The sequence below is a fragment of the Dendronephthya gigantea genome, unplaced genomic scaffold, assembly GCF_004324835.1.
Source record: "Dendronephthya gigantea isolate DGI-Jeju-01 unplaced genomic scaffold, DenGig_1.0 000122F, whole genome shotgun sequence".
NCBI lineage: Eukaryota > Metazoa > Cnidaria > Anthozoa > Malacalcyonacea > Nephtheidae > Dendronephthya > Dendronephthya gigantea.
Window position 1 is genome coordinate 519,642 of NW_021163132.1, and position 26,287 is coordinate 545,928.

Below are 26,287 nucleotides of genomic sequence, written 5' to 3' on the forward strand. Positions count from 1 at the left end.
AATTATTTCTACTTCTTGAGTATAAAAACTTTGTATCATTTGATTATGTTTCTCTGCTGTTAATGAAGTCAAGACTAGGAATGAATCATGAATGCTCCAAAGTATGATTCAGTCTTGGTGTACATAAATAGACGGATGGATGTCGTACGAACACTAATTTTCTGGCCAGCCTTAATTGCAAACACACCTCCGATATAAACTGTGTCAAATTTCCTGGTAGAATTTATAATTGATTTGATTGCCCGAAGCTCTGGTTTGTTGTCAATGTAAAGAGAAAACGTAAAAAATAAAGCATTACCATCGATCGAATATAATTGACAATAAATATAGTAATATCCTGTTTTGCCAACATGAAGATAACCATTGGAGTACGTCATCTGTCCCTTCACATGGCTTACATTCCATGACTTCAGTATGAACGCTATAAACACATTAAAATAAAGCATGAAGTTGTGGAGAACAGCTGAACTATCTAGAGGAAAAATTTATAATTTTATGTGTCGTGTGCGGGTTCGTAAGAATTCTTGACCTTTACCTCTGTTAATTATGTCAGTCGGTCTTTGCTGTCCACCATGTCCAACTATGTGCGCTGACTCGGAGAGCTGCAAAGCAGAAAAAATATTTGTTTGACAATATTTCTTTGTTATATCTTCTCACTGCTTGCAGCTTGTGCAAGATAAATCTTTCAAGAAAAATTATGTGTCGACGTACCGCGCTAAATCCTTGATCACCTTTGAGACCTAAAAAAACGTCAGTTTAGAATGATCAGTTTTTTCTTCCTCTTTCTGGCTTCGCTTATTTTTTACTAATAGTGGACATGCAATGTTCAATTGCTATTTCGACATTGAACATATTATGGCTAGTACGACCGTAACTTTGTTGCTATGAAAAACCTCCGTTGTACTCAGTTGTACTCAGTTGTACTCAGTTGTATACTAACCAGTGAGCTGGTAACCAACCAAGATGCATGGCGTGGCTGACGTCAATACGTCAGCAAGTTAATTTTTCAATATCGCATTAATTTTGCTGAGGCCGGTTATATAAAAGCTGGATAGCGCTATCCATCGGATAATGATTTTTTCAATTACCTACTATTCGTATAGCTTTGATTATTTAAACCGTAGTATTTTATGCTCTTCAAGCAGTTGACAACGTGGAAAAATCACCATCCCGCGCGGATATCGCGACCAGCCCTGTGAGCTCTCTCTCTATATATAGAGCTCACTAGCTGATCGCTCAGCCTTCCTACAACCAGCCCCAGACCCTTATCGGCTTCATCTTAAACATTCCCTCGTGGGCTGAGGAGTAAATTGAAGAAACAGGATGTGTTTGTCTACTACATTTCAACTGACTAGAGGGAGGTATATTTTTATTAGCTGTACCAGACGGTTAAGATCCCAAATTGCAATTTGACAGTGACACTCCGTCTAGAAGTTTTATAATGAAGCTGGCGTTGATAGAATATTTATTGAAAGAACATCGATTTTTTTTTCAATTTAGTACGTGACTGATTCTTTCGTGACCATGTGTGACCTGTGGCCATCACTTGAATTCTCCCAAGGTAAATATTTTTCTTTGTACCTTATTCATCGTGAAATATATATGAGGGACTATATAGAGTATAAAATTAAAGAAGTAAGAGACCACCTTTGTCCCCTTTATCTCCTTTTGCTCCGAGAATCCCTGCTTCACCTTTCTGTCCTAAAAATGACAATATATATGAAAGTTATAACTGGAGGCAAATAAACCCTTTCAAAGATTATTTTACTTCTTAAAGTTTAAATTCGAATTAAACGCACCTTTTCGTCCTCGTTTGCCTCGAGATCCTGAATTAAAAAAATTATAAACGTTTGAAGAAAATGGCTAGCTGTATATGCATGTATGAAAACACAAACTGAAATTTCTGAAACTTTTACCTTTTGGTCCTTTCTCTCCTTTCTGGCCTCTGGCTGTAAAAAATATAGATAAATATATTAAACCTGCTTTTATGTGTAGGTCTATAAGCAGGTCATGTTGTATAAGGGGCCATTATATACATAAGTATCTGTATAGCTTAGTGTATTTTTACATAATGTCGCTTGACCTATTAAAGTGTTGATATTTAAAGCTTAGTGAAATGTGCAGCCTTGCCGCTAAATTTGCTTGGCAACTTGCCTAGCTGGTTGCATGTATTAAAACGAAATTAAATCTTAACAAAAGGAATATTATCTCTTCGTATCATTCGCAAGTGGATTCATGCAGTGAATCTGATCTTCTGGTGTTGAAGTTTGAAATGACTTGACGTGGAAATATAATAGTTGCTAAATAAACAGAACTTGGTTATATAGACATGTTTAACGTTTAAAATCTCACCACAACAACTTGTTTTAGTGTTTCTTTTGTTTCTTAAAATTTGAGGTCTTTTGTCGTTGCCCTCCCGGTTGCTCTGGTTGTCCTCTTTATACCCATCTATTTTCTAAAATAAGATTTTTTCGCAAGTGGATTAATATTTTGTATCCTCGCTATTATTTCTACCTACAATGCTAGTCTAGTCAGCTTACAGCGACCTGACCTGTGACATATACTGAAATTCATTTCTTTCTTCTGTCTCCAAATCGATGTTTTTCTTTTCCGCTTTTTCTAGTTTGTTCTCTGACTTAATATAAACATGGCTTCTCAGCAATTCTTTTAGTTCGTGAATTTCTCGTTCATGCTGAGCAATGCGATTATTAAATCGTATTTGGAAATGCGTCATGGTCGCCAACAGTAATATTGTAATTATGGCGTGAACAGTCGTGAATATTTCCAGAGGGCGTCTTCTGAAGATCTGAACCGATTTCTTTCCTTCTATTTCACGTTCTGTCATCTTTCATCTAGTTTTGCGATAAACTTTTATTTCAATCACAAGGAAATTCACTGTGTTTTTATTTCTTGGAATCGAGACCCGTCAACATGCACTGCTAGGCTTGAATCAAGTTACACTATTATCTTTCACCAAGGTTATGTTAATAATTCTAAGGCCAACAATTATTGACTATAGTTCCATGCCCGCAAATCGGAATTTTGCGTGAAATGAGCTAAACGTACGTTATTTGCATGTTTAGCGCTATTCTGTGAAACTGCATAATGTATACAGCTTGTCTAGTCTAATTCATTGCTTCCCGTCTTCAATCACGTTTTATTGTTTTTTCTTCAAACTATCAACAAGCTAAATTCAAGGAATGTTAAAAAAGACACTTCCATGGATTCATATAAGATATGTTTTTATCAGGAAAAACCTGCCTGATGATGTCAGTAGATGCAGTGAGCATTAATCAAAATAATATTTTCAGTACCTGTTTTGATTTTTTAAAATTCTTGTAAAATCATATTAGCCACCAATTTGGTTATTTTTTCACCGCATATATATTGCCGTATGCAACCTCCCCTATTTTTAAATAGACGCTATTTTAAATCTTGTTTTCTACCAAACTCTATGGTCATTAATCTCAGCGGTAATTAGGATACCCATAAGTCATTTTTAGAAATACCAATTGTGTTTATTTCTTGCCCTCCATATTTTTAGACCTTATTTATGATATTATGTCATTGTTTACTTCTCCATGCAGCTACATTGTTTTTATTCTTATTACTCTGTTATTATACAAATATCGATTTATTTACATTTCCTGATTAATACGCGTAATTAAAAGATCCACCAAATTAAAATACAGTTAAACTATACAGTTGTAAAGCCTATGGATTCATCAATTAATTTCTAATAGCGTGTATGTACAATAATATTAATACAATATGTCATTGTTAATAGTTCAGTCTTTTAACTGTAGCATTTTTATATATAACTGTTTGCATGTAATGTGTGGTACCATTATCCACCTGGATTTGAAACTAGAAACTACTGAGGTACAGCGTTGCTATGATCAATGAAATATCAACTAGGAATGAATCATAAATGCCCCAAAGTATGATTCAGTCTTGGTGTACATAAACTGAATCTCGAATTTCGTACGAACACTAATTTTCTGGCCAGCCTTAATCTTAAACACACCTCCGATATAATCAGTGTCATATTTCTTGGTAGTACTTATAATTGATTTGACTGCTCGAAGCTCTTGTTTGTTGTCAATGTAAAGAGAAAACATGTAAAATGTAGCATTGCCTTCTGTCGAATATAATTGACAATAAATATAGTAATATCCTGTTTTGCGAACATGAAGATAACCATTGGAGTACGTCATCTGTCCCTTCACATGACTTACATTCCATGACTTCAGTATGAACACTATAAACACATTATAAAACTTAAATTTACGTAAACTCGACTGCAACAAACTCAATGCAGTTCTTTAAAGTTATAGCTATAAGAACAAACATGAATGAACCATATGCAGTATATAAGCCTGTAATTTGCTAAAAGTTCTTGGTCAAAACGTAGAGCTTCGAACGCTTAATTGAATGTTTGGTGTTTTTTAATTTATCATAAAATTTTATAAAGGACGTTTAACGCTTACATCCGTCTTCAAAATCATTTGGTTTTTGGCTGCCCCCAATTCCAACGATATGTGCTGACTGAGCAAACTGAAAAGTTTAAAGCAGCAGATATTGATATATTACGTAATCACTCTTTCCAAAGCACAGATGAATTGATTCTTGATTGAAGTGCTGTTCCACTAAATTTAAATACAGCAGACCGCGAATAATAAAAAAAAACTTGAGGCATGTATATTCAATGACGTTTTGTTGCCTTTCTCGTGCTTGCTTTATTCGTTGCCAAATTATAAAGAGAATGAATTACCTCAGCTCCTTGTTCCCCTTTATCACCTATAAAAACAGCAGTCCAAATAAAAGATTTTGAGTATGTACCTTTTTTTATTTCCACTCTTCTCATGATTAATTTACCATTGGCACCTTCTCCTATTCGGTGTAAGGGATTGGTGCAGAGCTAAACAGCCTTTGAATACGTTTTTAGTCATCAATTCACCATAGCATCATAGTCACCATAGCAAAAACGTTAGACTATATATTTACACATACACCGGCCCATGCAGTATATGTCACATTATGACAGTAAAAATCACATCTCAAACCTTTACTTCCTGGTTCGCCTTTCTGCCCTAAAACGGAATGAAAATCCTTTAATTAGGTCCACTAATTTATCGCTTTTTTCTGCTCTTCTTATTATTATGTTTCTTTTTCCTATTTTCGTAGTTTTGTTGCCATTTAAACGCACCTTTTCGTCCTCGCCTGCCTCGAGAACCTAGAAATGTTTGGGAGAAGAACCGTATAAAAAACATCTTGAACATACACTAGTGTTACTATAGCTGTCAAATTATATCCATTGCAATGTAAATTCTTGCCTTTTTGTCCTCTGCTTCCTTTTTGTCCTCTGCCTGTAATATTACTACAGTTTAGTATTAGCAAGTGTGGTTAGGATATATGACGATAGCAAATGACTAACAGCGTGTAATGTGATAATTTTTTAAAATCCTAATGAATCGTATTTCAGTTGCAGCACGTTCTCAGTTCTCTGATGCATGCATGTAGATTTATTTTATTAAACTAGATGTCTGCTGCCTTTCATTTTCAAACCGCTTGAGGCTGAAGACTGACAACAAACTTGCTATAATAAATTGATTGTTTTAATTTCACCCTGTTTCACTTGTCGTTTTTCTATCATTTTTAAATTGATGGCTTATGTATCATTTAACAACCCTGACATCATTCCTCGCAGAAAAATAATAACGATGTTGTTATATAAAATAGAAAATAGCATTCAAAATTATTTGAAAAAGAAGATAGATTTTTCGGTTTTGTCAATTTTACTCCCATTTGTTTATATTAGGACTAGTTTCATATTTCAGTGCTTTATGTCTGCAGAATGCAACTCAGTGAACTCACCACAACATTTTGATTTAGCGCTTCTTTTATTTCGCAAAATTTGTGGTATTTCATCATTGCCCTCTTCACTGTCATCTTCATTTTCCTAAGGGTTGATGTACATTATATTTTAAAATCATTTTTCGTTGGTGGCTGCCCAATTGTTTATATGCTTGCAGTATCCTGACCTTTGGCATGTATTTAAATCTGCTTCGGTCTTGAAGCTCCAAGTCGTTGTCCCTCATAATCTCGCCTTGATTTCCAGTCTTAGTATATTCATGATTTCTTATCATTTCTCTGAGCTCTTTATTTTCTCGTTCTTGTTGAGCAATGTGGTCTCTCAGTTGTATTTGGACATGCGTCATTGCCATGAACAATAACACCGTAAATAAGACGTGAATAATCATGAAAAATATCACTGATCGTACTTTAAATACTTCAGCAGATTCTCTTGCTCCTAATTCACTTTTTGTCATCTTTTAAACTAGAACAATGACTGCAGATTGTGAATGCAAGAAGAACGATAAATGAACCTGAGATACAATGAATTATACTGTGTGGTTCCTGGAATTATTAAACCTCTCCTAAGCGCTGAACAGCTGAGATATAATTTTTCTTACCATCTTCTATTGGCTGGCCTTTGTCAATATCAAGTTACACGTGCTGCTCCAATAAATCACTTCTTATTATATCGATCAATACGTGGAAATCGTACATATTAACTGGTGTGTGTGCAAAAAAGGTCAAAAACTTGTGTTAGTGGCTCATGCATATATGCAATATAGGTATCATACCCTTGCAAAAGCTACACCTTTACCCACAATAGTATTTTTAGCCATTGGACATTGCTACTGTATAAATTATCAAAAAAATTATAATTATACATCATAAGAGGAATTTTTTCCAATGTCACCACTGCACCTCCAAAATCTTCAAAAACATTCAATCTGTAAAGTGATTTAGGGGAAATACGCCAAGTCGAGTTTTTAGGACGTTTTTATCGAAATTTGCAACATTGACATAGTTTTTATGTGGGGGGGGGGGAATTTTTAAATAGCTAATATTCGTTTGGTATTCTGGTTGCCCCGTGGACCATTTTTATATCGACAAAAAACTCGTCAAAAGCTAGCTATAACGGTATAATAATATAGTTACAAAAGCTCATTAAAATTTCTGTGAAGTTTCTTTTTTACTTTATTTAGAAATTAAAAGTGACAATATTCATTGTGCCTGTCGACCCTATAGAGTTGAAAGTTACCTCTAAAAATATATAAAAATATATAACACTATAAAACATAAACATACTTATCAATATATCTGATAAACTAATAAAGAAATACGGTTAGTTACAGTTGCTAGAGTTGACAACTTTATTGTTTCATGCCATATCATGCTATAAAACTTGAGAATGAGCCTACACATTTAATTTTTTATATAATTTCTAATTTGGCATGATCAATTGACCTGAGGCCGATACAGTTGAATAAACTTTGAGCTTACACGATTTTTTTATAGCTATAAAAAACTAGCCCCCACTATCTTCTACAATCGACCCCTAAAGTTATTTTCTTCACACGTTGATGAATAGACAATTCCCGAACTTGTTCTCTAGCCGAATAAAAACTTCCCAGCAAATAGCAGATTACTGCATTGCCTGCCGCAAGCAAATTGAGAAATTGTTTATTCATTGTATGATTTATGATATTAATTAGGGGCTGTTTATATGAATCCGGCTGGCCCAGTTAAACGATCTGACTTTTGCAAATGATTGTGTTGCAAGACTTCGTGCATGTCGTATTATATAGTTTGATTGTCATATTTTCAGACATGCAGAACCACTTGACGCTTGGGGGAAAACTAGAGTGATGATTTCACCAGAGTTGACCCCGTATTGTGCAAGCAAGGATAGTCAAAATGTTCGGGTTTTTAACATGCAGTATTTATAGTGAGGTCATGCAAAACCATCTGATCGTAATCGTTGAGTAAACATTTGTTGACATCTTGATATCAAGCTGGGTCGACCGTTGTTTTTTCTTTCCTTATTTCCCTATACTTCCCTAAATACAGCAAAATCGACTATGCATGTTATATATAGCATATGCTCATATGCTCATATGCCTATATGGTATACACTATAAAACCTTTTCCTATTATTTGGCCCAAATGAAATAAAAAGGGATGTTTTATAAGTCTGTTTGGTGGTTACGATATTACTTCACTCAAAAGCTGTAGTAATTAAACATAACCAACAAAACGATAGAATGTGCTTTGCATATACATATTAACCCTGAAAGTGCTCTTATTTGCGAACTAGAAAAGCTCCAAAGAAAGCTTCGTACGGAGAAAAACAGTATAACACATTCGTAATCGTAGGAGATAGAGTGATTTTGTCGCCTTTGTTAAGTTTAAAAGTGCCTCCGACATTGAATGTTCCTCCATTTTTTGCAATAACTTTCGATTTCAGAACTCTGGTGCCGTTGATTGACATAATGTGTCCAACTTCATGTTCAGTGCTTCCACAATAAACCATTTGACTGTAGATGTAGTAAAATCCTTCAACATTTATCGTGATACGCCCGTTGCTATAGGCAATGTCTCCGGCCTCTTGTGAAATTTTCCAAAACGAAACGGCTGCAGCTGTAATGTAACAAACATTTGCCTGTTTTTTAAACTGGCGCGTCATATAAGGCTGCTATAGTATGCATTTTTCGCAAATCGTACCTTCCAAGTTGTTCAAATTTTTATCTTGTCTTCCATCGCCGGTCATATGAAGTAATGGAGTTTCCTGATAATAATTTCAGTTAATAATTGAGAAACATAGAAATAATGATATAGCCATAAAAATAAGATAACATACGATACATGCAGTCACCGTACTTGAGTATTTGTCAATGAATTTTTTCCGCAGGATTTATCACAGACGCCTTGATCACCTGTCAATATAAAACGTACGTTTGAAAATTGAATTTTTCCCAGCTTGCATGCATGTTGGTAGCACATGTGTAATACCGATTAATACGCACTATTAATAGTTTTTGCCTCGCATTTGGTTCAAACAAAACGTGAGATTAATGTGAGATGATCTGCAATCTTTTACCCCGTGCATAAAATCCTGCATGCGCTTCTTTTTAAACAAAAAACCTTTCGTACATGACCATTTATATAAACATCACAAAATTTACAATATATAATTTTAATTTAAGTTTAAGTTTGTAAATTACTGTAAATTACAAGAGTTGATAGTCTACCTTTCTCCCCTTTCATTCCATTGCTTCCAGTCTTTCCAGGCAAACCAATTTCACCGTTTCTCCCTGGATCGCCTTTCTGACCTGCGTATAGAAATCCTTGTTGTCATAATATGCGCACGCACCCACTGAAGCGTTTGTTCGCGTCTTTCCACGCGACAATAAAACTTCAAATCGTTTTCAGAATTTTTGAAGAAGAGAAACAATCAGAATTTTTGAAGAGGAGAGGTATAGACGCAAAAACAGCAATACGTGTAATGTCTGTTACTCGTATTGTTGATGCAGACAGGGGACTAATATTGATAGATGGGGTGCAACGGAGAGAAAATAGTAAAATAGAAAATATTGACCAAGGTTGAATTGGGAAACTTGGTACTTAAGTGGTTGAGTAAAAAATACTAGGGCGCTGCATACATACATGCACGTACTTGCCATTTGAACTAAATCTTACACATGCAATTGTTCTACAGTTAAACATGTTTCACAATGGGCATAAACTGTTAAAAGTTTACACTTTACTTCGTTGAAGAGAAGTGTGGTGGCTAATATTTGACATGCACTGATTTGCGACTCTTTTAATTTAGATCTTCTGGCATAAAAATTTGGCGAACTGACTTTTAAAGGTGGGTAGCCTAACTATAGTTTTTTTATATATAATTACACAGACTACTAATAATCACCGCTGACCATATAACCAACACATATTTTGGCAAGTTTCGAAAACAAATATAATGCCGCTGATATTGAACTTATTAACGCAAGGGTAATTATTCCTATTTATGTCTGTGGTTATACGAAATATTACTGTTATATTTACGAAATTAGGCTTGTGACGGTCACTTTCAGATTTTTATGACATGACGAGGTTTTATATATGCGATAAAATTAACTTAATTGTTGCTTTCTTACCTGGTCTTCCTCGCTTGCCTTTTACTCCTAGAAAAAAGTTAAATATCTTATTTAATATATTATACTATTTTTGTTGTCTGAATAGTTCAGGCAGCCGTTGGATGAGATATATTCGTAATGGTGACGAATGCCGCCATGCAGATATTTATCTTTATAATGTTTGCTGATTTAAAACCGAGTCAGTAGGAAAATTGCATGTGAACCAGTCAGAACATAGAAGGTGTATAGCTATAGCTACAATAAATGTTAGTTATGCATGATGCCGGCATACTATCCATTTATTCGCATAAATTTGGTAACATTCATATAAGAAGAGGATTCAAAGGTAAAAGGAACCTGGGTACGAGGTTGAAGAGGATTTAGACTCTATCTTCGCACTTTCATGACCAAATTGTTGGGCTCAAATTTTAGACCCTTCAGTTAGATCGTCGTCTTTTTCTAAAGTATGTCCGGCATATCAGATGTTGTTGCAAGCTAGGGAGTAAATTTCTCTTTTGCTTTAAACTAACATCAACACATTTAATGAAAATTTAATATTCACCCCTCATACTCCTTATTCCCCTCATTAGAAATGCTAATCAAAATTGCATTCCATTATTCTCGTTGTAATGAATTCGGTTGATTTTGTAATTAATTATTAGAAACTTTACCGGGTCCAGGAGAACAGCTTAGTCAAAAAGATTCCTTTTGTTTGAATCTTAAACGTTTATAGACTATCGATCATTGTATTATCTTGTCGTGTTTGTTTCTTGTCTACATCGGAATTGAATATTGACTCTCCGCGCCCAGTAAACAAATGCTTCTGTAGGAAACGATTGATTCTGGCTGCTTATGTATTTTACCGTTTCCCCTGAACGACAGAACTTCGCTTGCGTGCTTAGTAGCAAATGCTGACCAATTTCAAAATTTCTTGTATTTATTTGGACCTCTCACGTATCCAGATTCTTAATTGATAGACGACGTTTATTATTATTGCGAAGATTTTCCTCGCTCCGGGCCGATAACCACCGATATGAATCATATGAATGATATGGTTCATAATATGGTGTAAAATGAGGCCTCAGCTTGTTGGTATTTGCGCCTTCAATCGTAAACAGTCGTATATGCGTGCATTCGTGTTTTTATAAATATTTATTTATAAAAGGGATTAAAATCACTTGTGTGTTGATGAAATTATTTTTGTCTCGTTTAACATGGGGTGATTAAGTAGATATAACTAAGTATGGCTGTATTTCCTAGTATTTGCACCATGGTTGTTCCTTGTTAGCATAATTTGCTTTCATTTCTTTGTGAGAATTATTCAATTTATTCTTAAAAATCTGGGCACTACTAATACTATAGTTATAGTATCTGTGCTAACTATCAGTGATCGCGCGCCAGCTGCATGTATGCCAACTGAGAAATAACACTTGAGTATATTTCATGGCCTTGGCCCCTAATGGCAATAACAAGGGTGCGAATTTGCACACAACAATATGAATGCTCACCACAACATAGTTCAGTCTTTTTCAATTTCTAGAAAGAAATGATATTCGTAGGTGAATAAAACATGTGATTAATTTCTTTGCTACCACGAAATAAGGCGACCATGGCATAGACAATGCCTTGGCAAGTGTGACCTTTGCCTTTGGTTTACAATATATTAAAATGCCAGCTTACGTACCCCTTCAGAACCTGTATTCGTGTTTTGATCATTTTCTGAATGCGTTACTTGCAATTTTTTCCATTTACTTCTCAAGTTTCGATTTTCTTCTTGCAAATGATTTACTTGGAAGAATACATACACAACTGCCATTACTAATACAACTGAAATCACTGCATTCAGAGTAATGACAGCGATCGCGATAATTCGTCCATAGTTAGATTGAGCCATGTTTATAATAACGTTGTGTGCAGTATCATTGCAAACTAGTTGCTTGAATGAAGGATACCAACTCTTTTTACATTTTATATATTCCGGTTGAATGTATTTACTCAAGATGTTATTTATGGTAGCATGTGTTTGTTCGTTCCAGGAACTGACGTGATTATTAACTTGAACCAAAGACTTCTATTGTTTAATTCTTTGAAAGAGAATACACTCGATATCACTTCTTTCTACATCCGGTATATTACAGTGCTTATAGCAATTACAGTTTTACTTTCATATATCAAGTAATGTTCAATTGTACTGTAATCGACGCCGTAAGCAATTTGCCTGTACCTATGCACTCTATATCTGGCTATGAGAGTGTAAAAACATAAAAGCGTCTTGTTTTACCTGTGTTTAAACTGTATTTCACTATAGCATAATTGTAAGTCTACTATTAATAGCGCATTTGAAAAACTCAAATTTTATGGTAATTTGGGGAACTAGACTAAAATCCCCCGCATCAGCCATGGCATGAGGTAGTTATGATGCGGGAAAACCCGCGTTCGTTATATATCCGCATGCAAATGATCTTTCGAAACCTTCCTTCATTTGTGTTACACAATTTTGCTCGCTCTAATAAATTCCGTTCGTCTTGTCGGGAAAAAGGCAGATTTTTATCATGATGATTCACGCTAAATAGAAAAATATCTTTGTCTTTAAATCGAATATAGAAAACTTTATCGCCAATGTATAAATTAACTCAGACTGTCTTTATGATATTCCATGCTGACCATGCACATTCGAGTCATTGTATATACTTGCATCAAAGTTATAAAGCCTATATTTTTATGCCTTTTAAAAACCCTTCTAACGAATTTTTTGTGTGTATAGATTAACGAACCCTTTTGACTGTATTATCCACATTAATCCCGTGATATATGTTTCTGATACAACCTTTGTTATCAGATCCATAATTAAACTATGATATCATGGGTGTAGCCACTTGTTCATGCATTAGTTGGGAACTGCCTTCGTTTAATAAGAGAACTTAGATTTAGACGTAGGAATTATAATTTAGTAAAGTTTCACCGTTTTTATGTCATGCTACGTGATATTTGCAGTCATGTAAGCAGTCAAATGTTGATAGGAAAGCGATTGTGCGGGGGGCAGCAATTTCCCCTTTTTGCAGAAAAACTCCCTTATGACTGACGTTGAAACATCGTGTTTATGGCTATAGGAACATATTGCATGGAAGAGAATTAAAAGTTCTGCTTTATAAGTCATTTGGCTTTATTAAAAGATGTTTGACTACGTTTAAAAATATAATATATATACCGACGTTTAAAAATATACCGACGTTAAATCTGCTCTGAGATCATACAACAGGAAGCATGCAAGCGGCAATAAATATAGCATTTGATCTGGTCATTATAGTTGTTTGCTTTTTGGGGTTTAAACTATAGTTCAGGCAATCAACAAAAGGGCTAAAAGTGCATGTATAATTAACTTAATTCCCCATTCTGGCTTTTTACAAATAATGGTATATATAGTTGAACCTGCGCGGTGTTCAAAAACAAACATACGTGCTTGGTGTTTCCACAAATTGATTTTTTAACTTATTATATTTCACTGTGCAAAATTTCAAGAATATTCTTTAATTTCTCTGTTCCCTTATAGTTTTTGACATTTTGTAATGTTTTTTTTAACATTTTTGTTTATAGTTGTTTTGCTGCTTCGCGAGATAGCCTAGTGATCAAGCACTCAATTAAGTTGAAAGTGCAATATATGTTATGTAATACTGTTACCCGAAGCGAGGCGAAGCGAAATAAAATTAATTTAATTTGCACCCACGTTTAAACAATATTCCTGTTCGCGCCTTGTATATTTTAGTTGACATTCAGGAAATGTATGTGACTAGGAAGTAGAAAAAAACAACTATTTACAGTTAAACCTATACTCTTCCCTTTATTTTATGTAAATTAACGGTTCACACAAGTTCAGGTCTAAAAATAATTGCCATTGTACACCGCCAAAATACAGTACACGCGTGAAGCTGAATTTACTATTTTATGTATTTGTGTGATATACTTTGCAATATATATAGGAATACTATAATATATAAAGCTACTCATATAAGGTACATACTTCGTGGGGCAAGTTTATCTTGTGTGCGACGAAAAAAGTTCTTGTAGCTAATTTAGTTATTGATCGGTTAATTTGTACTTCCAAAGGGTGAGTATAACTATACTAAAAGTAATGTATAATACAATGCTATAAAATAATGTTATTATCTACAATGCATGATATATGTATATATAAATATGAAATATGATCCCACTTTTCTACTTTTAAAATAGTGACATGCAAATATACGAACAAATTGACTTTAGCAATTTTACATAATTATATATATCATCCATATTCATAACTATTGCAAAAGAACGTGTTAATTCCTGTTAGTGAGGAGCTTAAGTTGGTTTTTCATGCAGCATAAATGCTCCAAAGAAAGACAATGTTTCATTAAAATAATAATACTTTGCGAACGGTGATTCAACTGAGATCTTTTGTCCTCTCGATATTTCAAAAATACCACTAGTGTATTGAGTTTGGTATTTTCTCGTTCTGCTTGCAACACTATGGACGGCCTTGAGAATTCTTTTACCATCTAGATAAACCTCATAACCAATGTATGAACTAGTTCCATCATAATAGAACATCTGACAATACACAAAATAGACACCATCGATTCCTATTGTAAGATAACCATTCCTGTAATGCATTCTCCCAGATCGGTGCTGAGCTTTCCATGTCACTTTTGGGCTCATCACTAGAGATATAATTAAAGAACTGACTATTATTGGCAAGGTTTAGTAGGTAGTTATATGATTCACCATATGCGCCTGGTTAGTCAATAAACCTGATACTTATTATTATGATATGTTGTTTTGTTTGGCAAAGTATGATAAATAAATTAGTTATCTAACCTTTGTTACCACTTTCTGATTTTATTCTCTTTCCCGAAGCAACAATATGGGCTGAATGAAGATGCTATATATAAATATATAAATATGTAAATATATGAACGTATAAAAGATGGTAGGTTACTGATAATCAGACCTAAATTACTGACATAAATATGAAAATTGAATCATTTGCTCGAGCTGAGTTATATTATACGTCGTTCTAACATAATCAACCTTTCAACCTTAAAAGCTTGCATGTGCGGAGTAAACGACCACGCAACAAGTCAACGAGGACTATCATTCCAGAGGTTGAAAAAGAACTTATAGATTTTGTTGTAATGTAAGCATCTCAGATTTTACAAACCTGCAAGAGTCTAATATTAGTAATATACTCTTTTTCGACCAACAGCGAATTTTCATTTCCCAAAACGTCAAACAATCAGAGTCACAGATTTCATGCAAGTTAAACAAAAACTTGTTTTTCATCATCGAAATTCATCGACACGTGCTTCTAATTTAGCAGCCTATGTTAAGCACATGCAGTGTCTTTATCATGTGCTAGTTCTGAAGATACGTTAAAACCGGTTTTCACATCTTAATTTCATCCGTCGTGTTAAAACTAGGCGTCAAAGCAAATACAAGTCTAAACGCAGCCTTATCACCTTAAGCATAGTCACTGGGAGAATCGTCGGAAAATTACCTCTTTTAATTTAATTCTTAAAATACAGATAACTGTCTGTTAACGCAAAAATATTAGGTTGCAACGTATCTTTCAGAAACAACATGTTTCAAGGATTTAAACCGCCCATATCTCAAAGAAATACCGGTAAAAAGTACTGAAAAACTAAAAAACTGTGCTTACCTTGACTACTTTACCTGGAAGCCCTTCATCTCCTGTGTAAAGTTTTAGATAAAAACATACAACTATATGAATCAATATGTGAATAATTTTATTCAGGACACGGTTGAGTAAACCTTAAATTATGTTTGTATGCGGCTAATTTTTTCATTTTTTTTACGTCAGTCATACAAAATACCAATTTATGGACAAGTGTCCAACCAAATCGTGGATAATTAGTCCTCAATTAAAATTGACCTCAAGATAGTATCACCCCGGAATAAACGATTTTTTGGGGGGGAAACCGAATATTTACTCACCTTTGATTCCTTTTGATCCAGTCGCTCCTTTTTCGCCGCGAACACCTGGTTGTCCTGGTGAACCCTGAGGCCCAGGAAATCCTTGAAATCCCTGTGGTCCTTGCATACCTTTATCCCCACGTTCTCCTCTTTGTCCCCGAGGTCCAGTCGTACCATCCCTACCGTCTCGTCCTATCCTCCCTTGATCACCTTGATCACCCTTATCACCTGCATGATGATATTCTCCTTGAATCGCATTCTATTTTGTATTCTTGTTTATCTCCTTTTTTAATTTCTATTTTCCTGACTAGTGTGGTTGCCAGGTTTTCTCACCTTTCATTCCTTTTAAACCATTTGATCCAGGTGATCCATTTCTGCCGCTAACACCTGGTTGTCCTGGTGTTCCCTGAGGTCCAGGGAATCCTTGATATCCCTGTGGTCCCTGCATACCTTTGTCTCCACGTTCACCTCTTTGACCTGGGGGACCAGGCAAACCGTCCCGTCCAAAGTACCCCTGATCACCCTTATTACCTGCATAAGGACCAATATATTCACTTTATTTAGCATGGCATTATGCTCGAATGATGATATTATTATTATTTTTGTGTCTTCTCAATCTTTGGCTGAAGTGTTCACAAACAGTCTAAAAATTATTCAAGTCCTTCATGGATGAAATTAAGCTTCTTTCACTTAATTAACTCGACGAAAAGAATACCTTATTCATTAAAAATAAAACCACACAAACCTTTTTCTCCTTTATTTCCTTTGGGTCCTTTCACTGGCTGCTGTTGAGAGCCTGGAAGAGAGTTAAATACTACGTACAATTTGACGCCATTTTTGACTTCCTATTTTTTCCATTTTCTCTTCTAAGGTTATGATTTTTTACTGTTTCAGTAAAAATCTTGAAAAATAAGTCAATGTATCCTAGACTAAAAAATATAGAATCAGACGTGACTCGACAGATGTATCAATGCCGTAATTTAACTATTTTAACTCAGTAATAATGCTTTAAAAACACAGGCTAATGGAGGGTGCCTCAACAAAGCTATAGGTTTTGTAATATTAATTCCTATAGCGATGATTTCAATGGTTTTTCGCTTGCTGAACACAAGAGTGTTTAAACACAATTGATTAGAGCTTTTAATTACTAGGCGCATAAAATCTTTTCATTAACAGAAATGTTAAAATTTGAGCATCTCTGCTCTCCTGGGTTATTCCCTCCTGGCAGGAAAACAGAGAGGCTACCTCCACTCTATGATACAACTTTAGTTGGACTATGATACAACTTTAGTTTGCGTTTGGCCAAAAACAGTGGATAAAAAAGCACACTCTTATCTATACACTTACTGTTGTTTTTCCTTTGGCTGGAGTCCAAATTCCTTCTAGACCGCTGTTCAATGTTTTCCTTCTTTCCAGCAAAAAGCTATATAAAATAACGTCTAATACATAAATGTATCATAAAGTCCGATATATCGAAATTTGACTTGCCTTATAGAGATTAAAGCCAACAGTATGTTTGCATTAAGTCTGACGCTGGCTGTATAATTTTAATAATTTATAATTTTTTATAAGGTAGTTCGTGCACCGATAAACTATCTATTTTAATTCCGAGTTAAATGCAAGAAGTCTGGGCAGGGATTTTCATGTCAATCAACTTTTGAACGAAAATGGCACAGTATTCTATAGCAGTATGTCAACATAGCTAAATTTAACCAGCCAGCTTAAGGATAATGACGATAAGCATTCATGTCATATTACGGAGAAGAAACAAACCTTCAACACATCATTACTTTGCAATACAACGTCTTCTCCATCATCACTTCTGAGCCTCTCAGAAGCTGATCTTATAAGCTGATCGTTTTCTTTCACGTTATTTCTCCTTAACTCCTCAATAATTCTCTCATGACGTGCAATCGTCACCCAGGCTAACAAATGACTGACCGTAATCAGGAATGCATACAGCAATGCGATATTTAGCACACACCGAGGTACCTCAATATTTTTTATCCCTTTGGAGCTCATAGTGAAACTCAATGATTTAACTCTCCATTCGACATGTGCAAAACAAACGAATTTAGCACGTTGAAATTCAGGGTTATCTTGAAATTGCTGTTCTTCCTGGAAAACTATTGTTTGATAATGCAGTTCTGTTTGTTTGCATTTGACAATAGTTTTTACATGCATACAAAAGATATGAATAATTTAATACTCCTGGTGTGCATATACATCGCAATGACAAAACATGTCACTAGAAGGTTTACAACGAAGCAATTTCGCCTACAGTTTCGTAGTAAAATCATTATTTCGTTACCTTGTCGCAAAGATAACTATGATATTATTAATGCACGGATTACTTTCTCTGCTGCTAAAATGTCATGGCGAAGGAGATTTAAGCCACAATAAATACAGGTTAATTGAAAGGAATCCCTGTCGATCTACTGTTTCATATGACAATGCTATCACTGTAATCGTATCTTAAATGTTGCGCATGGCTGTATTTCTACGTATTTAAGGTAGCTAGGTGCTGTTTAAAGAACAGTTCCCAGATAATTCTAACCATTTATATGTTGACATTTGTTCGTACTATCATACACTGAACATTTGTTCGTACTATCATACACTGAACATTTGTTCGTACTATCATGCACTGGTTGCATTGCCTATTCCTGTCTCAAGATATGGTGCTAAAATGGTAGACCTTATCTAAAGTACTAACGTCTAACGACCAGACTCCTGCCTTCGGAACCTTCGTCTTGGTATTTAGGTTGCATGCCTTTACCCGAAAGACTTTCATCCACCTCAAAGTTAGTGGTAAACATGATAAAACATAATAAACTAAAGCAGACCTCAGACAATCGCACTAAACTAACCGATTTAATCGATTCTTTCAAACTGGCCTCAAAGTCTTCGTCTACATCAAGTTGAAAAACATTAACTAATGTTGAAATATAATTTATTGTTTATTTACATTTTTTTTAAAAAACTATTTACAGTTGCATAACGTCGAAATATTCGTGAATGATAATGATGTATTGATATATATAGTATGTTTTTTTTTACTGTACACGTAACGAGTGTAGATAGCTTCCAGGTATAGGAAGTACCAGCTACTTCTATTGGTTATAATACAAACTTTATATTCATAGTCATTAAACATTAGGTGTATCACGTATATACATTAGAATGCAATACAGGTGCATTGTGCGATAATGAGGAATGGTGGTAATTTAGGACATAACGGTGACGGCAACATGACGTTCCTCAGAGTTATGAATGTAAAATGTATGCGCCAAAGAACGATGAAATTTCGTTGATAAAATATTTTCGTGATATGTTTGTCCCCACCCATATTCTCTGACCCTTGGTTATTTTAAAAACACCACCTGTATACTGTGTATAATATGGTTTATAAATGTCAATGACACTTGCAATGGCTTTTAGAATTATCTTGTTATCGATGTACACATTAAATCCAGTAAAACTGCAATTACCGTCGTAATAGAACATCTGACAATAAACATAATATGTTCCGTCAGCATTTACAGTGAGGTGACCATTGTTATCGTAATTCAATTTGCCAGAAATGTGCTGTTGTTTCCAGGATTTTACTCTATAAACATCTATAAAGAAGGGATTTTTTTCATCATTTCAACACTAGAAGAATTCCCAACCAAAAAATCTATGGTCGCGTTCCACAATTCACGTAAAATAGTTTGATCTCTCTTAGGTCTGGAGTCCCTCTCTAGTCCTTATCCCCCAAATTGTACGTTAAAATATGAAAAATAATTCTAGTAAAAATTCCTTCATATTACCTCCGAAAGGCGGCGGCGAAATGAGAAGCTTGTTCACACCACCGACAATGTGAGCAGATTCTTTGTTCTTAAAAAAATAATAAAGTTGAGGGTTTAATAGAACGTATTAGCTTATTTTGTGCTTTAATTGCAAGCAATTCATGCAAGAGAACGTTAAACGAATTTTATAGAAAAAATGAAATCTATAGTTATTGTATGAGTTATTCTCGCCTGCAACACAGCCCTGCATAAATAGGCTTTCGAGCAATGTTATTATTGTAGTTTTAGTTACACACACACCACTTGGGCACTTGTGTACACATATGCCCTGCCCTGCATGTCCCAAAAAGTTAATATTATGATAAACCCAATTGAAAGCAAGATGCTTTATTTGAATGCCTCAACCTAATAACTATGCTATTTACACACTACTGCGTTGATTATGCATTCAAATTTCGACAAAAGCTTCATTTAGTAAGGGGGACTTTTTTGGGACACTCTATACAAGACTTACAAGTCGAATCAAAGTGTTTACTGGTTTCATATGACAAATGACTGTGACAAAGTAATTGTATTGGGAATTTGAGATCACTTTTATTGTTGTATGAATGATGATTGGCTGACCCGGTCGTTATTGGTTGGTTAATTGTTTTATGGATCGTGTGGTGCCTAATTGTGTTGAGAGAAAATACAGCTTTATGAAATAAAAAATTGCAAATGAATTATTGGAGCACCAGCTGTTGACAGTTCGTGAAAAAAAGCAATACAGCAAAAAACCTTCAGCATATTTATTAGTATGGATTGGAGAATTAAATTAATAAAGTTCCAGTATAGGCATGTTATTACCTCGTTTAACTTTCGAACTAAAACTACAATAATTGTGCATTTCTTAAAGTGTGCGTGTGTGTATTTGTTGAATTGGATGAGGTGTTTGAGAACAATAGTTAAGGGTCGTGACCTTTCACTTTCGTTACGACAAAAAAATTCAATTAAGGTACCTTGAAACTGTATTTTCCGTCGTCATCCTGCAACATGTCTTGAAGTTTCTTGATTTCTTGACGCTGGTTAAACACCTGAGGCAACATAAACCCCACAAGTGCCATCAGTAAGAATGTGAAAAATACATTCAGTATGATGATGCTGGTAGTCAAATTAAAGCGACTTGATTTCATTGTATCTCCTATTTAATAGTGCACCATACAATATTGCAAATAACGCCGCTGCATGTATGCAAAAAGAAGTAGGATCCGAGCTCTGGTAACTTTTCCGCAAAACCGCATGCGCCAATCTCAAGCCAGCACCAGTCTGTTGAAATCTGAGTGTTACCTAAGTGTTATGGTATTTTGTTTACCGTCTCAATATAATTTGATACTTATAATGTAACCAAAGCTTAATCCTAGATTGAATTTATTATAATATATAATGAAGTGTTTTCATCAGCGTGCATTTCCTAGGTCATGCATGTTATATAACTATTACATGAGTATATTGTATATAACTCCTAATTTGATAATTAAATTATCTCTCAATGAAAGATAGACATGGTGGATAAGGCAAAATGTCTATTGCAATATATATGCTAACTTTACCCATATAGCCTTGATCTGATATAGAATATTAGAGAGTCGTGTTTTTCGGAGTTAACTAGGTTATAACTATGCAAGATATAGTTAAAGTGTTTTGTACAACCGCCCCCAGGTTTTGATTCATTTAATTAGGTTTGATTGAAAAACAAAACAATTTACAGTCCTGCACGCTGTTTTTAATCACAGAGAAATCGAATCCAACAAAATGAACACACATTGGCATGTGAATAACATTTAATATGAATTAAAAAGTTGGTAGAAAACCTTGAATAGAAAACCTTGAATGTATACTATACATAGTGTAATATTAATAAAACGGAAAAAGAATGCCTGTGGGTTGAGCACAACGAACTATGCATGATCTTGATACCTGAGGAGAAATTAAATATATGTATAATACTACCTACAGATGTTAGCTATTTATTTAAGAAACTTTATGAAATACCTGAATCGTACCTATAGTCGATCTGTCTATAGCAAGATAGTTTGCATTGGTTTGTTATTGGTTTGTTAGTAATGTAACAGGATCATAGCTAAAGCAATTTAATATTATCAATTTAGGAAACAGTATCTACAATTAATATTTACATTTTATATCATTACCCAATACAAATGAATGCTTCCCAAAGTTATTTACAATCTTGTGTGTTATATTTTTTCTACAAATTGCTGAAATTTCTTTTAAAAACAGAAATTCTATTTATTTTATTAATGCCGGCCAGAATATGCATGATCCCATAATGATTTACCATAATGATTTACCATAATAAAGAAGACGATTGAGATGCCGTTATAAAAAGATGTTTTTTAATTTTTTTTATAAAATTTTTGCGTCTAAAAACAGTCTCATTTTCACCTTGTATCCCTCTTGTTTCGTTCACGATACTATCCATTGATAATCCTGGAGTTCTAATGATTAAACCATATGATTGAACATATTTGTTTCCGCTTTTAAACGTTCTCGTTAGGTTGAATTTAAATAAGGTGTATAGTTTAGTTTTTAGTATTTGATAAAAAAGAGGTGGTCTTGATAATTCAAATCATTACTGTAGAATCACATGTGGACTAGTGGCGTAATATTATGGTAAATGATTGATGGGAGATGATTTATTTACAAAAGGCTAGGACTTTACAAAAGACTTCATACGCTTGTTCTCTCAATCTTACAGCGATAATCGTATGCGTTAAGGATGCAACATAAATGCACCAAAAAATGCCGAACTTTCGTTGAAAAAATATTTTCTTTTAATTGTTGTTCCTACCCAAATACGCTGGCCCTTGTTGATCTTAAAAACTCCACTTATAAATTGAGTATGGTATGGTCTATGAAAATCGACGATGCTGTATATCGCTTTCAAGATTCTTCTGTTGTCAACATAAACATTGAAACCTGTGTAAGTGTTGTTACGATCAAAATAAAACATTTGACTGTAAACAAAGTAAACACCCTCGATGTTTATGGTTAAATGGCCATTTTGGTCATATTCCATTTCACCAGATCGATGTTGTTCCTTCCAGGATGTGATTTTATAAACATCTAAAAGTAACAATCATCGTAATTGATACTCTTACCCACAATCATTCTGCACGGTATCAAACGTAACTATGCATGCCGTGCGAATGGAAAGGGTTTGTGTTTGCCAGGGTTATAAAATAGTTTAATCTGAGTCTGAGAGTTGTAAAAAAGAAGAAATGCATACATCCAGTGTGCTTTTCGGTCATAGAAATCGAGGCTTCAGAGGAAAACCTTAATTGAATTAGCTACTGTACATCTTTGGATGGAAGCTAATTCAATTTTTAATAGGGTCCAAACATGCAGCGTTCAATTATTATTGCGTAATAAAAAATAGTTTACCATAAATGTGAACTATGGTTGACTATATTAAAACACACACTTCATGAGTTGATACGTGAACCTACCTCCAGGAGCTGGGGCAGAGGGAACCATATCACCGCTACCAACAATATGGGCTGATTCTGAGTACTAAAATATAAAATATATCGCACACGTTGTAAAGACATTAAGTTTACGTTAATGATCAATTTGACGACACGCTTTGGTCATGTTAGACCCTTTCAAATTAAATTACTGCATCAAGAATTATTTAATTCAGCGCTAACCATCAATGCTTCTCCTGGTTTTCCTTCATCTCCTGGAACAAGAAGATTAATAAATATATAAGGCCTAAATATTCACAGTAACGTTAATTTAGTATTTAATATTTATTTTGTTACGCTTAATGTTTCATTACGGCCTTCTTTCTACACTGGTATATTTCATAGATAAAATTAGTTTGTTTCAGTTTCCACAAAGCAAGCTGTTAATCAAAATTATTCGAACCTTTTATTCCAGGAATACCTTCTTCTCCTAAAATTACGAGATACAGACATCGTTAGTATCATCACTGGGTCGATGTGGCGTCTACAACTGTATGAATAGTTTATGACCGTGAGTAACCAGTCAGTTTGTATAACTTGCTAGTGTTCATGCAAACTTAAAATATTTACTAAAATTCTTTTTCATGACTTAATTAATGGACCTTTTGTATGCAGCACCATTGTTTCCAACTAAACTAGCTACAGGATTCTTACAAGTTAAATACTTTATATAACTTATTTTAGATACAAGAGCGGTATTATATACCTTTATCCCCCTTTTCTCCTTTATCTCCTATATTACCAACAATTCCTCTATCACCTTTATCACCTGTATTACCCGTAGGCCCTTGAAAACCTCTTTCACCACGATCCCCCCGCGGTCCACGAGGTCCAGTCTTACCTGAAGATGAAGGTAAAGATGAAGTGTCACAACCCCACCCACGCATTGTTGTAAGCTCATTGAATTTGTGAATAAAATTCTTATAGATTTAACTTGTAATTGCTAAAATTTGAGCTCCATGTGATATTCAGTCCTTACCCGGTTTTCCTCTTCCTTTTTTTCCCTTTGCACCTGAAAAATCAATAGACAACAGCGTTTCAAAATTTTAAAAGAATATTTTGAATCTCAGATAAGAAACTTCTCATATAGAAATTTCACCCTTCAGTTTCTTCGAAACTTAATGTGAGAAAATGCAAGTGGAATATCGTGGGGTTAAATTTCCTCAATTTATACCTTTTTCGCCTTTTGCACCTTTTTGGCCGACACATTTTTCGTTGCACTCTTAACAAGAGATATGAATAACACTGTTTAAAAACTTTACTAGCTAGCCCCCCCCCCCCTCAGGACGGCCCTGTCACTGATGACGCAGTATTACCACTGACAATGACGATCATGCATATAAGTTAAACAATTATTTCGCCATTCAAGGATTGCAATCGTGATTGCAGTTTCATGTCGTTTCATGAAATGAGAAGATTCGTACGGCATGTCACTCGTACAATTTGCAAAGTTCTACTATGTCAACTGACAAATTTAAGACGATGGAATTAACTCAGAATTATCTCAGCTGGAGCTATATAGGTTAAGCTCTTGAGGTATGATTGATGGGGATAATTTAGAACTCTATAGCAAAGAGTGTGATTCGTGCGAGTGTGAACGACGACGAACCTTGAGTCTAAATTATTTCTATCATGCACTATCATTAACTTCAGGGATAATTGGCAACAAGCCATATGTAGTGACGGCTGCATGTTGAGCTTAACCAGCAGAGATAATCCTCATTTTAATTCTATCAGTATCAATCCTGAGTTAATTCTATTTGTATCAGCGTTTGAAAGTTTCGAATCGGACGACAGAATACCCCAGCACCGCCAACGAATGATTACGAATCGAATTTTATCCAACATCTGCGCACGTTTTATGTCTATAATTATTGTGAATCAGTCTGGTATAAAACGCATTTTCGTGACTTTAGAAAATACCAGTGACCTGTGCCGTGACTGTCATGGCGATAATCGCGTGTTGATATGTAGTTGATATTCATGCATGTTGAAAATAACAATAGCAATATTCTTTCTTAGCAGAGGCTAATAATCATTGCTCACCAGTTTTCCTTTTTCTTTTCTTTCCTTTGGCTCGTCTTAACCGAGGACGACTCTCGTCTATTTCCTGCGGTTTTTAACATATCAATATCAGTATGCAAATTTGGTTTCATCTTGTATGCGTTTCGACTTACAAGTTATTATGTAGCTTCTCCGTGCAGAATACATCGGTCTATTTGGTCATTGCCACTATTACAGCAGTATCAGTGATTCACAGATTATAATTCATGTTACTATATCTGGTACGCGAGGCTAAGGCATACCAGCACTGTAAAATTATTTTGTACTTTGGGAACTTCTGTTAGTATCTCATTACCCAAGGCCAAGGCTAGACATTGTCAGTGAATAGACGTAAGCTTAGATTCGTGGAGTATTCAGAATTTAGCGTTCATACCTCGTCATCGTCTTCCTGTATAAGGATGTCGTTTTTACCACTCGTAACGACCGCAGTATTGACAGCTTGAGATGGATACACTTTGTTTTCAACCTCTTGTGTATTCAACATTAGTCTCAACTCTGCAATACTCTGTTCATGGCGGTATATTGTTACCCACGCTAGCACTAGACCACTCGTGACTAAAACACCATACAAGAGGCCAATGTTTATGACATATACTGGCAGCTCGACGTATTTTGTACCTTTAGAGGCCATATCGCACTACATTCCTGTAAAGCTGATGTAGAGTAACATGAACACACTATGCTCCTAGCTTCGATGTTTTCGTCAGCTGAGGAAGCTCAGACTTCGTGCACTGAAGCGGCTCAGAGTTGACCCCTTCCAGGAAAACAGTCAATTTGTTTATGTATAGCTAGGTGTTATTTTTGTTGGCTATGTTTTGTCGTTACTATATTCAGTGAGCTGAAAAATGATAATCTCAGTACGAAATAAATCTAGCAACGAATCAAGTATAAATGAAGGGACTATTTTGTAGTTTCAGTACATTTTATGGGTAAACTTGTGACGTTT

The 26,287-nt window shown here is 34.8% G+C and overlaps 5 protein-coding genes and 1 long non-coding RNA gene across 6 annotated transcripts; 1 reads left to right on the forward strand and 5 right to left on the reverse strand.

Moving 5' to 3' along the window:
- Nucleotides 1-74: 74 nt before the first annotated feature.
- On the reverse strand, nt 75-5,145 carry LOC114535648. Its single transcript, XM_028556935.1, has 8 exons — nt 2,552-5,145; nt 2,353-2,455; nt 1,911-1,949; nt 1,800-1,826; nt 1,648-1,701; nt 712-740; nt 536-602; nt 75-421 (listed from the first exon to the last, which is right to left on the reverse strand). The coding sequence occupies exons 1-8, from the start codon at nt 2,843-2,845 to the stop codon at nt 75-77; spliced, it is 960 nt and encodes a 319-aa protein (XP_028412736.1). The 5' UTR covers nt 2,846-5,145.
- A 1,665-nt stretch (nt 5,146-6,810) lies between these two features.
- LOC114535706 (complement C1q subcomponent subunit A-like) lies at nt 6,811-12,609 on the reverse strand. Its single transcript, XM_028557013.1, has 7 exons — nt 11,674-12,609; nt 11,498-11,525; nt 10,011-10,037; nt 9,105-9,185; nt 8,734-8,789; nt 8,578-8,641; nt 6,811-8,493 (listed from the first exon to the last, which is right to left on the reverse strand). The coding sequence occupies exons 1-7, from the start codon at nt 11,881-11,883 to the stop codon at nt 8,156-8,158; spliced, it is 804 nt and encodes a 267-aa protein (XP_028412814.1). The 5' UTR covers nt 11,884-12,609; the 3' UTR covers nt 6,811-8,155.
- LOC114535709 lies at nt 8,361-24,051 on the forward strand. Its single transcript, XR_003688352.1, has 3 exons — nt 8,361-9,724; nt 23,693-23,788; nt 23,962-24,051. It is a non-coding gene; the product is annotated as an uncharacterized LOC114535709 (long non-coding RNA).
- Nucleotides 13,589-18,798, reverse strand: LOC114535703 (collagen alpha-1(XVII) chain-like). Its single transcript, XM_028557010.1, has 8 exons — nt 17,736-18,798; nt 17,310-17,385; nt 16,708-16,758; nt 16,296-16,493; nt 15,984-16,190; nt 15,688-15,719; nt 14,847-14,910; nt 13,589-14,689 (listed from the first exon to the last, which is right to left on the reverse strand). Exons 1-8 carry the CDS (start codon nt 18,144-18,146, stop codon nt 14,331-14,333), a joined length of 1,398 nt encoding a protein of 465 aa, XP_028412811.1. The 5' UTR covers nt 18,147-18,798; the 3' UTR covers nt 13,589-14,330.
- Nucleotides 18,938-21,066, reverse strand: LOC114535707. The gene is made up of 3 exons (XM_028557014.1): nt 20,752-21,066; nt 19,775-19,841; nt 18,938-19,582 (listed from the first exon to the last, which is right to left on the reverse strand). The coding sequence occupies exons 1-3, from the start codon at nt 20,923-20,925 to the stop codon at nt 19,230-19,232; spliced, it is 594 nt and encodes a 197-aa protein (XP_028412815.1). The 5' UTR covers nt 20,926-21,066; the 3' UTR covers nt 18,938-19,229.
- LOC114535704 (inner ear-specific collagen-like) lies at nt 21,500-26,085 on the reverse strand. Its single transcript, XM_028557011.1, has 9 exons — nt 25,715-26,085; nt 25,324-25,387; nt 24,452-24,499; nt 24,257-24,289; nt 23,984-24,118; nt 23,681-23,707; nt 23,461-23,492; nt 23,260-23,323; nt 21,500-22,876 (listed from the first exon to the last, which is right to left on the reverse strand). The coding sequence occupies exons 1-9, from the start codon at nt 25,970-25,972 to the stop codon at nt 22,524-22,526; spliced, it is 1,014 nt and encodes a 337-aa protein (XP_028412812.1). The 5' UTR covers nt 25,973-26,085; the 3' UTR covers nt 21,500-22,523.
- Nucleotides 26,086-26,287: the final 202 nt, after the last annotated feature.

What these genes read in the sequence shown, in the direction of transcription:
- LOC114535703 (XM_028557010.1), bottom strand. Translation starts at nt 18,146, where the DNA reads ATGCATGTAAAAACTATTGTCAAATGCAAACAAACAGAACTGCATTAT. An exon ending in TGGATCAAAAGGAATCAAAG is followed by an intron (nt 15,720 to 15,983) that starts GTGAGTAAATAT and finishes AACTTTACACAG; the next exon opens with GAGATGAAGGGCTTCCAGGT. An exon ending in TTCCAGGTAAAGTAGTCAAG is followed by an intron (nt 14,911 to 15,687) that starts GTAAGCACAGTT and finishes ATTTATATATAG; the next exon opens with CATCTTCATTCAGCCCATAT.
- LOC114535704 (XM_028557011.1), bottom strand. Translation starts at nt 25,972, where the DNA reads ATGGCCTCTAAAGGTACAAAATACGTCGAGCTGCCAGTATATGTCATA. An exon ending in TACAGGAAGACGATGACGAG is followed by an intron (nt 25,388 to 25,714) that starts GTATGAACGCTA and finishes TAAAAACCGCAG; the next exon opens with GAAATAGACGAGAGTCGTCC. An exon ending in GAAAAGAAAAAGGAAAACTG is followed by an intron (nt 24,500 to 25,323) that starts GTGAGCAATGAT and finishes TCTCTTGTTAAG; the next exon opens with AGTGCAACGAAAAATGTGTC.
- LOC114535707 (XM_028557014.1), bottom strand. Translation starts at nt 20,925, where the DNA reads ATGAAATCAAGTCGCTTTAATTTGACTACCAGCATCATCATACTGAAT. An exon ending in ACGGAAAATACAGTTTCAAG is followed by an intron (nt 19,842 to 20,751) that starts GTACCTTAATTG and finishes TATTTTTTTAAG; the next exon opens with AACAAAGAATCTGCTCACAT. An exon ending in TTCGCCGCCGCCTTTCGGAG is followed by an intron (nt 19,583 to 19,774) that starts GTAATATGAAGG and finishes CCTTCTTTATAG; the next exon opens with ATGTTTATAGAGTAAAATCC.
- LOC114535648 (XM_028556935.1), bottom strand. Translation starts at nt 2,845, where the DNA reads ATGACAGAACGTGAAATAGAAGGAAAGAAATCGGTTCAGATCTTCAGA. An exon ending in AGGCAAACGAGGACGAAAAG is followed by an intron (nt 1,702 to 1,799) that starts GTGCGTTTAATT and finishes TGTCATTTTTAG; the next exon opens with GACAGAAAGGTGAAGCAGGG. An exon ending in GTGATCAAGGATTTAGCGCG is followed by an intron (nt 603 to 711) that starts GTACGTCGACAC and finishes TCTGCTTTGCAG; the next exon opens with CTCTCCGAGTCAGCGCACAT.
- LOC114535706 (XM_028557013.1), bottom strand. Translation starts at nt 11,883, where the DNA reads ATGGCTCAATCTAACTATGGACGAATTATCGCGATCGCTGTCATTACT. An exon ending in ATTCATTGACAAATACTCAA is followed by an intron (nt 8,642 to 8,733) that starts GTACGGTGACTG and finishes AATTATTATCAG; the next exon opens with GAAACTCCATTACTTCATAT. An exon ending in AAATTTGAACAACTTGGAAG is followed by an intron (nt 8,494 to 8,577) that starts GTACGATTTGCG and finishes GTTACATTACAG; the next exon opens with CTGCAGCCGTTTCGTTTTGG.